The 16,427-nt window shown below is 36.7% G+C and overlaps 3 protein-coding genes across 3 annotated transcripts in view; 2 read left to right on the forward strand and 1 right to left on the reverse strand.

The window, feature by feature from the left end:
• Positions 1 to 6: 6 nt before the first annotated feature.
• LOC115623592 (protein RER1) lies at positions 7 to 1,318 on the forward strand. Its single transcript, XM_030517992.1, has 2 exons — positions 7 to 459; positions 524 to 1,318. Exons 1-2 carry the CDS (start codon positions 382 to 384, stop codon positions 1,064 to 1,066), a joined length of 621 nt encoding a protein of 206 aa, XP_030373852.1. The 5' UTR covers positions 7 to 381; the 3' UTR covers positions 1,067 to 1,318.
• Positions 1,319 to 2,018: 700 nt separating this feature from the next.
• LOC115623733 (eukaryotic translation initiation factor 2-alpha kinase) lies at positions 2,019 to 9,208 on the forward strand. The gene is made up of 4 exons (XM_030518243.1): positions 2,019 to 2,503; positions 4,111 to 4,849; positions 5,426 to 6,592; positions 7,270 to 9,208. The coding sequence occupies exons 1-4, from the start codon at positions 2,283 to 2,285 to the stop codon at positions 8,695 to 8,697; spliced, it is 3,555 nt and encodes a 1,184-aa protein (XP_030374103.1). The 5' UTR covers positions 2,019 to 2,282; the 3' UTR covers positions 8,698 to 9,208.
• Positions 9,209 to 13,532: 4,324 nt separating this feature from the next.
• The window catches only part of LOC115623365 (ras-like protein family member 10B), a 69,021-nt gene continuing 66,126 nt past the window's right edge, over positions 13,533 to 16,427 (reverse strand). Inside the window, 4 exon segments of the mRNA XM_030517651.1 lie at positions 13,533 to 14,563; positions 14,933 to 15,000; positions 15,069 to 15,182; positions 15,262 to 15,375. Of these exon segments, the coding sequence (XP_030373511.1) occupies positions 14,443 to 14,563; positions 14,933 to 15,000; positions 15,069 to 15,182; positions 15,262 to 15,375 (417 nt within the window). The 3' untranslated portion in view covers positions 13,533 to 14,442.

Genomic DNA, 16,427 nt, shown 5'->3' on the forward strand with positions numbered 1-16,427 from the left:
TTATGACGTGTACGTGAAAAAAGAACAGAAATTGCCGACATAAAATTTTGTGATTTTTTAATTAAATTAGTTTCAAGAATTTCGTAATTAATAAATTACCGGCTAGAACAGAAATTTGTTTACTTGTTGACAGCGTAGGCAGTTAGAATAAAGCCAACACAAACACAAAAAGGCGCTGGAAAAAAAGTGCTCTACGCTTGGCGAGAGTAAGCAAGAAAGAACAAGAGCAAATGATTAGAAAACAAGAGAACACGAACACGGCAATGAATTAATTAAAAAGTGAATAGACTTCACCTGTTTGTGTTAGTGCCTTGCGAGTTTTCCCTTCAATCGGCGTACTTGTGCAAATTGACTGGCCGATCACAGGAGTGGGAGCCAGCCATGATGAATGAAGAAAGAAGTGCCACGACGTCAAGTGGCGGCGGTGGCATAAGGATGTTCTTTCAACGATTGTCCCAGGTGAGTGTTCCAAGTGTCCTTATTGAATGACCAATAAAAGTAGTGATCTGGAACTTAATTGCAGCTCTACCAGTCTACACTTGATCGTTCGACACCACACACACGTCTGCGATGGACGTTTGCCGGGTTTCTTGTGCTGCTCTTTGTCCTCCGCATATTTATTTACCATGGATGGTACATCATTTGCTATGCGCTGGGTATCTATCACCTGAACTTGTTTATTGCATTTCTAACGCCAAAAATAGATCCGGAGTTTGATCCGTATGCGCAAGACGACGAGGATGAGGGTCCAAACTTACCAACACGGAGCAATGAAGAGTTCCGGCCATTCATACGCCGCCTGCCCGAGTTCAAGTTCTGGCTGTCGGTGACAAAGAGTACAATGATTGGTGTGTTCTGCACCTTCTTCGACTTCTTCAATGTGCCCGTATTTTGGCCCATACTGGTGATGTATTTTATTACATTGTTCTGCATAACGATGAAGCGACAAATTAAGCATATGATTAAGTATAAGTATTTGCCCTTCACACGGAATAAGCCGCGATATCAGCGTGTCAACGATCCGGCGGGCGCATCGTCTGCAGGCATCGGCGGTAGTGCGAAGTGACAATTAGCCGCACAGACGCCGGAAACACAAGCAACAGCAGGAGGAGGAGCAACAACAAGCGACAACGCAGCGACCAAGGATATGGGGTCGCCAGTAGTATCAGGAGTAGCAGTAGGAGCGACGGTGGCAGCGCCGTCCGCAGCGGCGGTTAGCGCTAAACCACCACAAATCATAGCAATTGAGGACTACTAGGAGTTGAATCAAAAACTAAAAACTAAAGATAACATGCCCAACAAGAGAAATGAAAAAGCAGCAATCATACATATGTATATTTTGAGTTCACACTTTTGACTTTAGTGATCAAATTTTGTTAGTGTATATTGTTTTTAGTTGGTGATTTGAGTTCAATTTGTAATGGATTTGCGAAATGGCTACTACTATTGAGTTGTCGCTCGGCGTCTTGTGCAAAGAATTGTTTATTGTTTAAAAATCATTTTTTGATTAATTGTATTTATTACACTGCAATCTAACTTAATTTCCAACCACATCGAGCAGTTTAACTAAAACGGAAAATATGTTAATTTACAAATGGCACGCATCCCATATGCATACCTGCAAATATTAGTGTATTGTTTTCTTTCATCCAAAAAGTAGATTTATTAAATCTAAAAATTATTTCTATTATTTTCCGTTAACAAATTTTTGTTAGCTGTAATTATACAAAAATGTTTAAGACGAAAACTATTTGAGTAAGTTTAAACCGGGTGCGCATATGAATAAAGCTAAATGAAAACAATTTGTGGTTTTTGAATTTTGTCAACGAATGCAGTATTTGAGATTTAAGAGGCTGCCGAAAATGTGTATGAAAGTGCTGACAGATTGGTATGGCCAGACACAAAACGTAAACAAAACACCAGGGCTGACATGAAATGTCATATTTTCATACAGGTGGCAACACAGGAAGCATTCTGTGTTTCGCAATTGTATAGGCAGCGTGTCGCGGACGGTGTTAATAATTAACAAAACAAACATTTTTAACATAATAACTTTAGTTTAAAATACTCGTTATCGTTCAGTGTACATCTCCTCCCACCGTTCGCATTCAAGGAATGCGGCAATGTGCGCTAATTTTAATGGCTGCCACTGCTGCTATTACACCAAAACCAAAGACCCCAATCACCAAACCTTCGCCACACGCATTAATTAATAGCTAAATAGGTTGGAGAAACGCGTACGACGAATCGCTGTACATTTATATGTACGTTGATCGCGTATAATGGGAATACAACATGATTTGAACAGCTTCATCGAACAGCGTCGTGGCAAACGTCTCATTCTTCAGCTCGCCATGCTCACATCTCTTGTTGCCGCCGTAACCGCAACTCCCACTCATTCTGATGCAGATCTGCAACGACAGGAAAGCCATCCGCCCCCTACCGCCCCCGCTGCTGCCATTCCCTATTGCGTGGAGCAGCAGGAGCGCAGAATTGGACGCAGGTAAGATTCTGGCGTCAGTTATTGCTTTAATTGTCGCCGAAGGGCACTACGAAGGCAATATAAATGTTCTCGAATATTCCTGAGCGAACGAAAGTAGAAACGCAGTAGAACGCATTGATAAAAAAGGCGGAGCTAAGCAAACGCATAGGCATAATTCAAAAGTTTTGCAAAAAGCATAAAAAAAAAACTAATTTTATAAAAATTTGTTTTCGCGTCTGCCAATTTTTAGTGCTTATCAATAATGCAGTGAGTCATGCCAAAAACAGTCGACGACAGACAATAGTTAACACCGACATGTGTATGTATGTATGTATGTGTGTATAAGCTTGCATGTGTAGTTGTGTTGTTTTCATTTTAGTACAACAATTGAAATTAGCTAACAACTACTGTGCAATTAGCACACTTAATAATTGTTTGTTGCTAAATTAAAACCACTTTATTTAGTTGTTGCTTTGTATTTGCATTCAATTACATACATATGTATGTATGTAAGCTTAGTTAAAAAGAAATTTGAATTTCACCATTCTTGCCGCCTCTGCTTCACACGCTTGTACGCAGACAGCAACAACAAGAAAACAACTTGGCAAGCGTCGTGCGCCATCTTCTGGGGCCGTCGTCTTCCGTATACCAATTGTGTTTGCCAAAACACGCGCGCATATAATTTTTTTTCAACGTATGTATGTGTGCGCTCGTATATCTACATATATCAATGTGGGTAGCCAACACTTGTTGCCCCAATCAGCTGTTCATTCCAGCTGACACAACGCTGATGTGGTCTTCTGCCATTTGTAACCCACTAACCTTTTCGTGCTGGACCTCCCATTTCCCCCACATACATACATACATATTTACGAGTATATATGTATGCGTGTCCTGTGCCCATGCCGTGCTGAATGATGCAATTGCAAAGTGCATTGCTTGCGAAATATATATGTATGTATGACATTTGTATATCATACATACATATGTAGAAATATGTACATATGTATGTATAGAGCACGTGTTGATAACAGTGAGTTTATTGATTAGGTCATGGCCGTAAACTAGCTTGAAGGCGCGCCAAATACAATTGAGTTTATTATTTTTTTAAACAGCTGATTAGTAATCTAATTTTGAGAATTATTTGCAATGGATTTTGTGTAAACTTAGTTTTGGAGAAATTATTGAGTGATGGGAAAGGGTTTTACATCTCTTCTTGCTTTAAACAGCTGATTATTAAATTATATATTATTTATTAAACTTAGTTTAGTTTACAAAACAAGGACTGACTACAAACGTATGTACATAAGTATGTACGTAAAAAAATGTTCTTTAACTTATTTGGTATTATGTGAAATAATATGAAATTTAATTATTTATTATTAACAAATTTATCATTATCTGTCAACAACTTGTAAGCTCTTACTTTTCTGGTAATATGCTAGTTTAAAAAAATTGTAATTAATTATATCACTTTCTAGAATATTTTTATTGTCCTTTTCACGTGGAATTGAAACTTATGTATAGCTTTAAAAAATTATTCAAATTTATGTGAATCTTTGTCAAAGAAATATTTTCGTTGAAATCTTTGTTACACAATGCCTCTTTATGTTGCCTTCTCGTCACAGGCTGCTGTATATAAGCACACTGGATGGACATCTGACAGCCCTCGATATAGCGAGGTCGGGAAAAGTGCGCTGGAGCATACCCACCGGACCCGGGGCACTCATCTCATCTAGCATACATCGTCTCGAGCTCACTAACAACGGACAGTTTGTTCGCATGATTCCCTCGTTGAGTGGCGGCATCTACAAGTTTGACGGCGAATCCATAGATCCTATACCCATAACCGCCGACCACTTGCTTAGTTCGAGTTCCAAGTTTTCGGATGATCTTGTTATATCTGGGGGCAAGGAGACGCGCACATACGGCGTCTCAGTGCGTACCGGTCAGCTGCTCTACGAATGCTCTCTGAATGGCTGTGTGAATGCGACGGATGGAGGACGTGCCATCCATGACGATATGGGCGATACCATTGACAACGTGGATGACGCCAATAATGAAGATCATTTGCGTGATGAATCTGGTTACATTTTGGCGCACGATCCATTGGTGGACGATGTCATTGTGGTGCGTCGTCAAACCCAAACGGTGCGCGCAGTGGAGTCTCGCACGGGCATAGAACGTTGGAACTTTAGTGTGGGACAGCACGAGCTGGATGTAGTCAGGGCTGCCGAATGCCCTAACCAACAGCGCAGCGAACTGGAGTTGGCTGTCCTAGATATTGACATTAAGGTGGTTGTCCCGGAGGGCGTGATTTGTGCATTTAGCAAGAGCGAGCCACATACAATGCTATGGAAGTACAAGGTAATCCAAACGGAGCTTGACAGAAGAAAATAATTTATTTAAGAACCATATTTTTGTACCTGACATCCAAGGGTGAATGGGTGAAAACCAAAAAAATCTGAATGCATCAATATAGGCATAAACATCTGCCCGTTGATCCTCTATCCGACTGTACGAACACCGTGAACATTTCAAACATAACAGATAGGAGTACAAATTTTGTTTTTGTTCGTTTTGTATAAAGCCTTATCACATATTGCGGTGGCTCAACAAAGTCGTTGGACTATATCATATAGTTCCCATAGGTCTGATCATGCAAAGATAATCTTAGTACCAGAAACTTATTTGCTTTATAAGATATCATACCAAATTAATTCACCATTATCAGCAAAATCAAAGCACTATGCCATACAGACGATTGATGCAGCAAAGTTTGTTGAAGGTCAAGGACTGGGGACTGGAAAGATGGGCGGGTAAAGGGTATGCAAAAAACCGGTTTGCACATGTTTAACGTCTTAATCGTTATTTTTAAAAATACCATCATTGATCTTAAAATAAAAATTTCGTTTTAATTGGATTCTCTTTAACTTATTTTAGTTCGATCATCCTATCGTCAGTGCCTGGCATACGAATGCAGCTGATGAATTGCAGTCCATCGATCTATTTAGTTCCTCGCAGTGGCTGTGGGAACAGGATCAGGATGATATATTTGAGGCTCCAATGCCGGGACGATCACCTGCGATGTATCTGGGCATGTATCAGAAGCAGTTGTACATACAAGAGTCTGTACAGCTGCGACAGGAAATTGTGGATAAGTCGCAGCTATATCAACAGTTGACTTCGGAGACAAATCACATGCCCAAGATACCATGGCGACCCATAGCGGCCAGCAGCAACTCACTGGTGCTATTTCAGAGCGAGGAACAGGCTTTGGTGGCTGGGGCACTGCCGCCAAACGATGATAATGACAACAGCAATGGGAGAGAGTTGGTGCCCTACGATGATCAGAACTTTGCTGTGGCCGCACAATCCGTGCTGAATGCTTCGGAATTTGTCAACGGCAATGGTTTCTTCTTTTACACAGCGACGCAATGGGAGGGCGAGGGAGGTGCACTGGAATGTGGCGCTAATGAGACACCCACTGGCTTTCCAGCTATTCAGGACACTCCGCCAGATACACAGTCGAGCAACGAAACCACCGACAATCGCACCATTAATGAGGATTTGGGCCTCAGTCTCGATGTGCCTGTGAATGTCGTAATCTTATCGCTGTGGTTCTGGTGGAAGGAGATCGTGGTGATTGCTTTTACATCCGCCGTACTGCTGAACATGTTTATGGGCCATCGCAACCAGCGAGTGGAACGGGAATATCTTGTCATTGAGCGTCATGTGCCAGTACAAACAGCTATTGAAGCTACGGAGGCATCGACGCAGGCCTTGTTGGGACCTGTGGTGCCTCTTTCTAGAGGCAATCGCTTTAGTTTGCCCCTCAATTCTACTGGCGCACAGCGTTCGATATCCGAGTCAACCACACATTCGGGCGAACAATTCACCTCACGTTTCCAAACAGACTTCGAGCTGATGCAGTGCTTGGGTCGTGGTGGCTTTGGCGTTGTCTTCGAGGCAAAGAATAAGTTGGACGAGAATAAATATGCCATAAAGCGCATCACGCTGCCAAACAAGGAAACATCGCGACAACGTGTCCTGCGTGAGGCACGGACCCTGGCCCAGTGCGAGCATCAGAATATTGTGCGCTATTTCCATGTAAGTTGTGCCACTTAAAAATAAGTTTCAATTACTAGCTGGGTTTGTTTAATGCTGCTTACCTACATAAAGATAAAAAACCATTTTAAACAACAGCATAACCAATTTTAAGCAAAGTTTCTTATTTTTATATTAATTAAATATTTAACGTAATATTTTATTTGCCGTTACCGAAAATGAGAACATGTCGACCAACGACAGACTAATTCCAAATTAAATTAATTACATAATATTGTTGTTCCTAATCAAAATTTCTAATCGAGGTTCAATTTATGAATTAAATTGCATACAATAGATTTTTTCATTATGATAATGTATGTATAGATGGTTCGTTTTGATTTATGATTTCACTCTTAATCAATCGAAATGTAATATATTTATTTTAATATTCTATTTCCAAACCAAAACACTTAGAATCCCTAATCTGGATTCTAAGAAAGGAAAAGGGCGTTTAGTAATTACCAGGGGAAAGAACAAATGCTTTTGATTAAAATAATATTGAAATACTTTCTTCAGTATACATTCGTGAGTGTTTAATAGAAATGTGTTTACTTCTATACAATTACCTAGTTTTGCGAATAGTAAACTGCAGAATAATGTTTAATTGCTATAAAAGAAATATGTATTTGAATTTTTAAAAACAAATTAAATTATTCAACATGTATTTTCTTTTGCAGTCGTGGGTGGAAACACCGCCTGTTGGCTGGCAGGAGGAGGAGGATCGCAAGTTGCTGGCCCACGAGATGTCCACATCGATACAAATCGAGACTCCCGATGGTAGCACATTGCCATCGCTGGCAGATGGATGGGCCAAGCATCAACAGGATAAACGTAATCAGTTGATCTCATGGGTCTCGGATGCGGCAACAAGCACGGCCTGTAGCCATGAGTATGGACATGAAGACTCTGGCTTGCATAATATCAGGGAAGAGTATGACGATGAAGATGAGGACTCTTGTGTTGTGTTTCGTAGCGAGTCACAGTCGGCAGCAATGCGTGATAAAAATGATGAGGATGACGATGATGAGGAAGACGAATATGATGAAGATGATGAAAGCACGCCACCACTTCACCGCCGAAAGAGCACTTCTGTTTCTATTGACATACATTCAGTGTCATTTGATCTTAAGAACATAAACTACTCACAGCATCAGCTGTCTAACTCATTTCAAATCGAATCTGTGCGCTCCAAAGACAGTAATACCGACGATCTGAACGACAATGGACATTCCCAGCTGCCCAGTTCTGCCAAATCCAAACCGCTGACCCTAGCTTTGGCTAAAAACCATAACAACAATCAGAATGGTAGCCAACCGCCGGCGTTTTCAACACCTACACAAAGCGCAGCCAATCAAAATTTCAGCGGAAACAGCGTCAGTAAGCCCAGCAAGGTGTATCTCTATATACAGATGCAGCTGTGTCGGAAGGAGAGTTTGCGGGACTGGCTGCGGGATAATACCACCGATGCGCGCTCCTCGCACATTGCTCACATCTTCCATCAGATAGTAGATGCGGTCGATTATGTACACGTGAAGGGTTTAATACATCGGGATCTGAAACCGAGCAACATATTCTTCTCACAGGATGGCCAAATAAAGATTGGCGATTTTGGTTTGGTCACCGACATGTCGGATATTCCCAATCTGGTGACCGAGTGTGGCGACGGTACGGGCCTGCCGTCCTGCGCTCGTCACACCCAGCAGGTGGGGACACACCTGTATATGTCGCCGGAGCAGCTGCGTGGTGGACATTATGACCTCAAGGTAGATATCTATTCGCTTGGTTTGATTTTCTTTGAGCTGCATGTCTTCTTTGGCACCGAAATGGAGCGTATTAAGACATTGCGGCAATTGCGGGATGGCAACTACCCGGCGGAGTTCGTCAACAACTATCCAGCAGAGTATGAGTTGCTGCAGAAAATGCTTGCGACGGAACCATCGCAGCGGCCGCAGACAAAACAACTAAAACAACAGCTTAACGACATCCTGCGCCTTCCCGAACATCTCGCCGATGGACGAAGCGAGCAGGCAGCCATGGCGGAGGCTGCCCGCAGACTCAGTCGTAGTCGCACCTTCAGCAGCAATGAGTCGCCGTCGCCTCAGTGATAAAGGACCAACAAAGATGCGCCATTAATTAGATATAAGTTGAAAAGTCATCATTTCGCATTTTGCTTTTATAATTATATATCACTCATTTAACGATCCAGTCTGATTATTAGGGTATGAAGTATATGTTCTTCGATTTCAATCGCTCTAATTCAGAAACAAGTTTTGTTATGCCTTTCGAACGCTATCGCTTTAATCCTAATTTTAATTTTAAGAATTGTTATCACCACTCCCTTGACGTCCTCTTGCACTACAATCTACAACGTTGTATCTTTGTCTTTGTTCACATCTTCCGATTGCCGATTTCTTGTACTGTTTAGTATTTATTGTTTAAATATGCTGTCGCAAATACAACTTAAAACAACAACAGTCCTTTCTTTATAAGACTTCAACTTAGCAATTAGAGCAATACATACATATGTAATAATGCGATTTAAAATACAATTGTAGATTATTTGGCACTTAGCTACGTAAGATTTTAGATAATAAATCATTTTTTTGTGAAATTCAAGCAACAATTGTTCTAATTTAATTAATTGGCATTAGTTCAAATATTTTTAGCACAGTGGAAGGCCGATCCTAAATGTTCAAATCCCTTAACAGAACATTAGGGATTATGGCAAATACATAAATGAAATGGTTTTGACAAAAAGTAACTCTAAACAAATGTGAATGTTTCGGGAAAATACAAACCTCTATGAGTAGATCAATTATTTTTGGCTGATTTGCAAAGAATAACTACAGGAATTGGGGGAACTGTGAATCCAAAAAGTTGTAGTTATATTAGAAATTAAAAAATTGATCAAAATAAAAAAAAGAATAATTGCGCTGTGAATGATTTTGAAATTATTCTTTCGATTCTTTATGTGTTTTAAAGCTGTTTGCTAAAAATGTCAAACAGTAAACGTAAGACAAACTCTTTTAATTGACGAGTTTCACACTAATAAAGTATTTAAAAATTGTATTCGATTATAATGCCAAAATGTACTTACTAAAGGGTGAACATTTCAAAACTAGATCTTGAAAAATTTTAATTAAGATATGTTGATTATTGTTTTCCGAAACGCAATATATAATATTAACATACTGTTTAAGAACCATGACCTAAGCGAAGCTGCGAGCTTAATAAGTTTATTAATAAAAACGCCACTGTAAGAATATTAAAAATATGTTAAAAATAAAAACAAATAAATAAAACAAATGTTTTATACATTTCTGTATCACTTTATTTTCCTTTTATGTTTGCTTTTCAAAATCGTGTCTACATTGCTAAACGGATTAGTCGTCGTTATATTTTTTCTGCAAGTTTTTCAAGCTTATAAATGGTGTGCGCGAAGCACATACAGACATACATATATGGTACATATCATTTCCGTTACTTTTTGAGGCTTCAATTTGCATTGTTTAACATTATTAAGTTACTGTGTGTGTGCATAGCTCCTGTTAATTAAATAACGATTAGTATCCTCAACTGTCCGCTGCTGTGTTTTGTTAAAAAAAGAGATCATTCACGGCTTATGTTGACTTATTATACATATATTGTATTTAAATAGTTACGTTACTAAGGCTTATTACGAGTATTTGCTTAAATAAAGCATATTACTTTTTATTTAACGCTCTGAACAAACAACAAGCGGATTAAGCATTTCCTTTTATGTATTAAATTGTTTTATCCTACATATTTAATATTTGTTATTTTTATTGAATGGTGCAGGCAATGCCTCGCATAAATGTTATTTTAACAATATTTGTGTTATGCATTGCATTTATTTATTTTAAATTATTGTTATCTTATTTATTTTTCGTTTTTAGCGTACGTGTTTTCTGGTTTTTTTCAAAAATTAACAGCCATTTTGACGAATCCGTAAATGTTGAAAATGATAAGAAAAAACTTCAACTAAATACATATACATATTCGTATTTATTTGTATATACTCGTATGCATGAATATTACTATACTTAATGCATAATTATTATTTTTATTGCATTGCTTACTCGTCTACTTTCACTTCAGAATCATAAACAAAATCATTCTCGAAAACAGTTATCTATTAGTGATGTCAAAGGGTCGACATAATTTGGTTCATGAACATAAGAAAATGATTTTATAGTATTGACGTAAATAGAAGAAAATCATCACAGGGGATTCGAAAAAATGTAAAATAATTGTTTAGAGTTCAATTTGTCGATAGGTGCCTTAGAAATGAGAATGTAAGCTTCGAAGCAAATATTTGAAGTTAATAAAAAACTATTTCCCGATTACAACAATTAATAATATTGAACAGAACAAACAAATAATCTAGGCAATGTTTCAACACCATTCGATCTTAAATCTAAAATTACTGAAGTTTCTTTACGTATTTCTATTAGCATACCTCTGCTCTTATGAACACAATATTTATATTTATGTATTTTTGTAAAATGATAAAAAAAGGAACATTTTTTTTGATCTGTTAAAAAAATACGTATATTCTTCACGTACTATACTAGCTTTAACATTTTGGAATTAATCAGACAAATGAGAGGGATAGAAAAAATTGTGTATAATTATATGGTTACTATTCATTAAATTAGTTCTAAATCGGAGATTGGCAAAAGGTTAATAAATAAATGTTAAGCCTTAGTGCTGTGGATCCTTGAATAACATTTAGGAAGCCTCAAATGGAATAAGTATCATTTAAGTTGTATTTGAATATTCAGATGATTCGATACCTCACTTTACATCACTAATTTATGTTTATATTGCAGTCAAATGCTTTTTGTTTAATAAAACAAAGAAAGCGTAATCCACAAGCAGAACAAAAAAACTTATTGTGCATTGTACTTAATTTCTTATGTATGTATTGTAGCTAAAAAAAACCCATAATTTCAACAAGTAAGCAATTACGTAAGCTACTATTTTATAATTACATTATAACTAAGTATTTATGAGCTTTTGAATGAGTTCTTAGTAGCTCCATAATGAATATATATTTTTATCAAAGCCAGCACACTAGACAATGTATTTAAATGATTTATTTATTTTGTTACCTAAGGTGGCGCCAAATCTGCTTTCTTTAAATATTATTATCGCTATTACATGTTACCCTTTAATTAAATTCTAAAAATGTTTATTTCTACACATTTCTAATGCAAATTTTTTGTTTAGTTCACATAAACATGAGCGGGCTTTTTAGACCCATCCGCTTATCAGCTCGGTGTTTCTTTAAGTTTAGATGATAGTTTTAATTGCTGTTAAAGTTAAGTATACTGTAGTTTAATGCATAGTTCTTGAAATCTTTATATACAAAGTCAGCCTTGATTGCTTCTTGTTTTGCAATACTCTTATTGTTGTGTGTTGAGTTAAATAATACTTGTATGTTTGAACAGAGTTTGAAACTGTACTGAAGAAATTCTAATTGCAATGAAATGTAATTATGTTGAGCTTATTTATTACTAGAACTTTTAATTATTAATTAATATATACTATTGCAAACGATTTATATCCCTATGGTTTTACAATCTGTGGGCATTCAATTTTTCAATTATTTGTTAGCTAATTACATAACTCTAAAGATAATAACACAATCAGTTTTTTTTTGTGCGCTTAAATAGGTGTATTGTTAAATGTATGTAATTATAAATTAATATAATAACTATTTGTATGTTTAGTCTACGAAATATTTGCTTATTTTTAGCATAAGGCATTACGCTAAACTTTGTTCATAATCGATTTGAGGAAATGCCAAATATGCAGCATTGCAATGAAACTCTTTTAAAAATAGTCAGGCAGTTGCAAAGGACTATAGTACTATTACTAATAAATTTAAGAGGATTGAAAAGAAGAGGAGCTTAAAAGGAATGCATATAAAGGATAAAAAGTTTTTAAAGTAGGACTTAAAAGACATTTAAAAGTTACAAAAATGTGAAGCAAATCAAACGTTGAATTACAGTATCCTCGAAGTATTGTATATTAAAAAGTTTAAAAACCCAGTTTGGGTTTTTCATATACCTTTTATGGTATAACTCTATAAAAATGGGTCAGCTTCCTGCCGATATTTTGGCGAAATGTTGTCTGTCTTTAAAGGAAAGGCAGTCTGATTTCTGGTATAAATATTTAGATCGTTTACACTTTAGCCTGAGCTGCAGACACTTTTGTAAAAATGAATTTAAAAAACACCTAACAAAAAATTCAAAATCTAATAGCATCAACAAATAAGTACAAAAAATAATTTTGATTTATTTGTATGTTTTAACTGACTGAAGAAAATAAAATGTGAACATCATGTATAATTAAAAATGCTTCGTAAGTTTTAAAATGTCAATTAAAGAATAATTTATAATTAAATATTATTTGTTTATCAGTCTTTGATAACAAATATTTTTATGTCAGCTAACTGAGGAGTGAAATAAATTACTTCTAAAGGTTAGAAACTGCCGTTTTTATTAAGATATTGGGGGCTAAAGAACTTTCATTGATTTTTTAAATATCTATGGCTTTAATGATTTTATATTAAAAATTTGAATAACGTGTAGTTATTTATGGCAGTCGAGTTTGATTATGATTTGATGTTGTCTAACATTATTTGTTCTATTGCATTTTTTGTTTTCATAAAATTGATAAACGAAGAATCTATAGTCGTCGAAATGATACAAGTAAATGCAACTACCTGTTGGAAAAAAGAAATTCTTATAAATTTGCATTATTATTTGTTCTGTCTAAAGTACCTTTAAGTGTGTTTGGGAGCACTCGGCTGAGATTTTACTTGACTTATTTCCACTTGAATTATTTTCTTCGTGCTTAAAACTAATTCTTGAAATGATCACAACGTTAAAGTATTTTTATATGTGTATGTCTTACAATTAGGCATATTTATTTATTCACTATAGTCGTATAATATTTATTTAAACGCTATTGCCGTTTTGTTAATACCAGCATTTTATTCATTCGGTTTTTTGTTTTTTGCTTTTTGCATAAAATGTATTGTAAATTGTGGTGGGATAATTACCTATTTACGTACCACGAGAAATAATTCTTCAATATGTCTATTTGGTAACAAAAACAATTATTCAATGGCAGATTTATATGTGTGTGCCTTTGGTGTGTGGTGCATTCTTCCTGCTCCTTGCAGCCGCTCAGTTGAAGCATCTAGATAGGGACAAAGTTTCGTTGCTTCAAGTTAATAGCAAAGTGCTTGCTCAAAATTGAAATTCAAATGAACGAAAGTTGTCAATGAGATGCTCGGGATGGCTATAAAGAGATGGTGCAATGGCTTCACAAACGTTCGCCATTTGCAATGGTGAAGCGTTCGTTTTCCATTTAAAACGGCAGCAAACAAAAGGAAGGAAAGGAAGCGGGCAAACACAAAGGGGCCCCTTAAACAAAAGCAGCCAGCAAAATGTTGTAATAATAATAACAAAGGACTCGGCAGTAAATGCAGCAACTGCAAGTACTGCAGCGTCCAGAGTATTGCCCGACAGTCAACACTAAAAATATGCTAAAATATGCATGAGCAAGCAGGAAAGCGGGAATAGTGTATTCGACGTGGTGATGCCCGGGCCGGGACTGGTCTACAACAATGTAGCAGCAAACTTTTTTGGCTTTTTTTCTACTTCTGCATTTGCACTTGGCCCATTTCATGACACGTTCTCAAAAATTTCGCTTTGCGCGTTGCGCATACGCCCCGTGAACTAACAATACAGTCGTAGGTAAAGATAAAGGCGCTTACATCAAAGTGTTGGCTTTAAAAACTTATGCAGCATTTGCTAAAGTATTGTACAACGTCCTTTATTTCTAGTTGATTGTGAAAATTCAGTACCAACCACGCCTCCCGTGCTAGTACAGCCCATCAGCTCACGAAAGACGTCGCCGATTTTGTAGTTATATCTGTAAAGAAGCAAGGACTTCCGTAAATTATCGTAATACTTCAATTCAGGAGTAGAGAAGTAACCAAATGCAAAACAATATTGGGAGAAAAAAAAAAAAACAAATAAAAATGGCGTAGCTTACGCAATTCCCAAATAATTTTTAAATCAGTTTCTTACTAGCTATGAATCGGAAACAACCTAACATCTTACCAAGAGACTTTAAAGTTCTGACTCAAAATTAATGAACACAAAATATAGTTTAGACGAGAGTTTTCTGTAGAGATTATGACTGTTTCTTTCCTGGCTTAACTCAACTGGAAAATTTATGAAGCTTGGATAGACCTGTCTTTTTAACAAATAATTTCTACACTATATAGTATATACTCACTGCGCGGAACACTCGACGTAGCCGCAACGCCAATGCTTGCGCACCAGTGTGGAAATGTCCTTGAGCTCCTGCAGATGGATACACGTATGTAGACATATTTCAGAAATGTAAATAAATTAGTGTGTGATTGACGTACCTGCGAGTTGGCTTGCGCCTCAGTCACACTATCATATTTATTGCCGACCACAATTATGCTAAAATCACGATGACTGAAACTATCCAATATTTGATCTCTCATCGAGCGGCAGTACTGCAACAATATATACCATAAATACACCATGTGTGTGTGTGCTTGTGTGTTTATTGTGTCACATGGCAAATCAATTTACCTGAAATGTTTCCAAATTGCCCATGTCGTAGACGAGCACATATGCGTGCACCGTTCGCAGCCCCAGCGGATGTCCATTATTCCATTCAGCAAAGTTATCAGCCGGAAATCGCTTCTGGCAAGAGTACCGTTCAAAATGTGTTCATATATACGTGTATATATATATGTTTTTGAGTATATGTGTTTATTTTTCATCAGCACCAGCGATGCCCATATCATCATCAACGGAAGCATAAGCGGGCGGAATTGGGGGGCGGCGAAGAGCAACAATTTCGTCGTATATGGAGCGGCCATATAAATTGTGTCAATATTGCCGCAGTTGTGTATTTGTTGCATATTTTCGAGCGCACATGAAAAGCAAATAGTACAAGCGAAAAAGTATTTAAAGAGATTTTCACAAATGGATTCCAAAGAACACATTCACACATTCCTTGTTGTTGTTGTTGTTTTATTGAAAGGGTATTATGAGTGAAATATAAAGGCAACGAAAACAATCGCGCCTTGTATGTAACTCTGCCTAACGGTCTCTCCACATGTTGCCACTTACCAGCCGATAAAATAAATATTGAACATTACTATTTTTACCATCAAGAACAATGCAGTAATGTAGGCATGGTCGATAGCATTTAAACAGTCGTTTATTAAAGGTAATTAAAAATCTCAATGAGTATTGCTTTAAATGAATCTTTATTAAAATGAATACATGAACTTTGTTTGCGAAAGGGAAATTAATTATCTGATATATAAGTTATATAACATATCAATTAATAAATGAGTGAAAATTTACGCATATGTTAAGAGCTTTTTGAAGAACATATAATGTAAAATAAAAACTTGATTATGATCGATTTTTGCATATTGTTAAATAAATATGAAAGCAAATCTTCACACAATATACTTAATTATAAATTCAACTCTATAGTAAGGGTATTTTAGCTTCGTTGAGAGAAAAGAAAAGCACTTTTATTTATTTGTTTTGGGAAAACTTGCTGCAGAACATGTGGAGCGTGTGCGACTTAAATGTGTCAGATATCAAAATACTAAAAGCTTTAATGAAAAACTGTGGAGACAGGGAGAGAAAAAGTGAACGACAGTCTGACCTTAAAAATATATTCATTTCTGATACAAAATTCGATCAATTTCGCTTAGGAAGAAAAACCCCGAAAC

Source organism: Scaptodrosophila lebanonensis, unplaced genomic scaffold, assembly GCF_003285725.1.
Source record: "Scaptodrosophila lebanonensis strain 11010-0011.00,11010-0021.00 unplaced genomic scaffold, SlebRS2 tig00000053-arrow-pilon, whole genome shotgun sequence".
Lineage (NCBI taxonomy): Eukaryota > Metazoa > Arthropoda > Insecta > Diptera > Drosophilidae > Scaptodrosophila > Scaptodrosophila lebanonensis.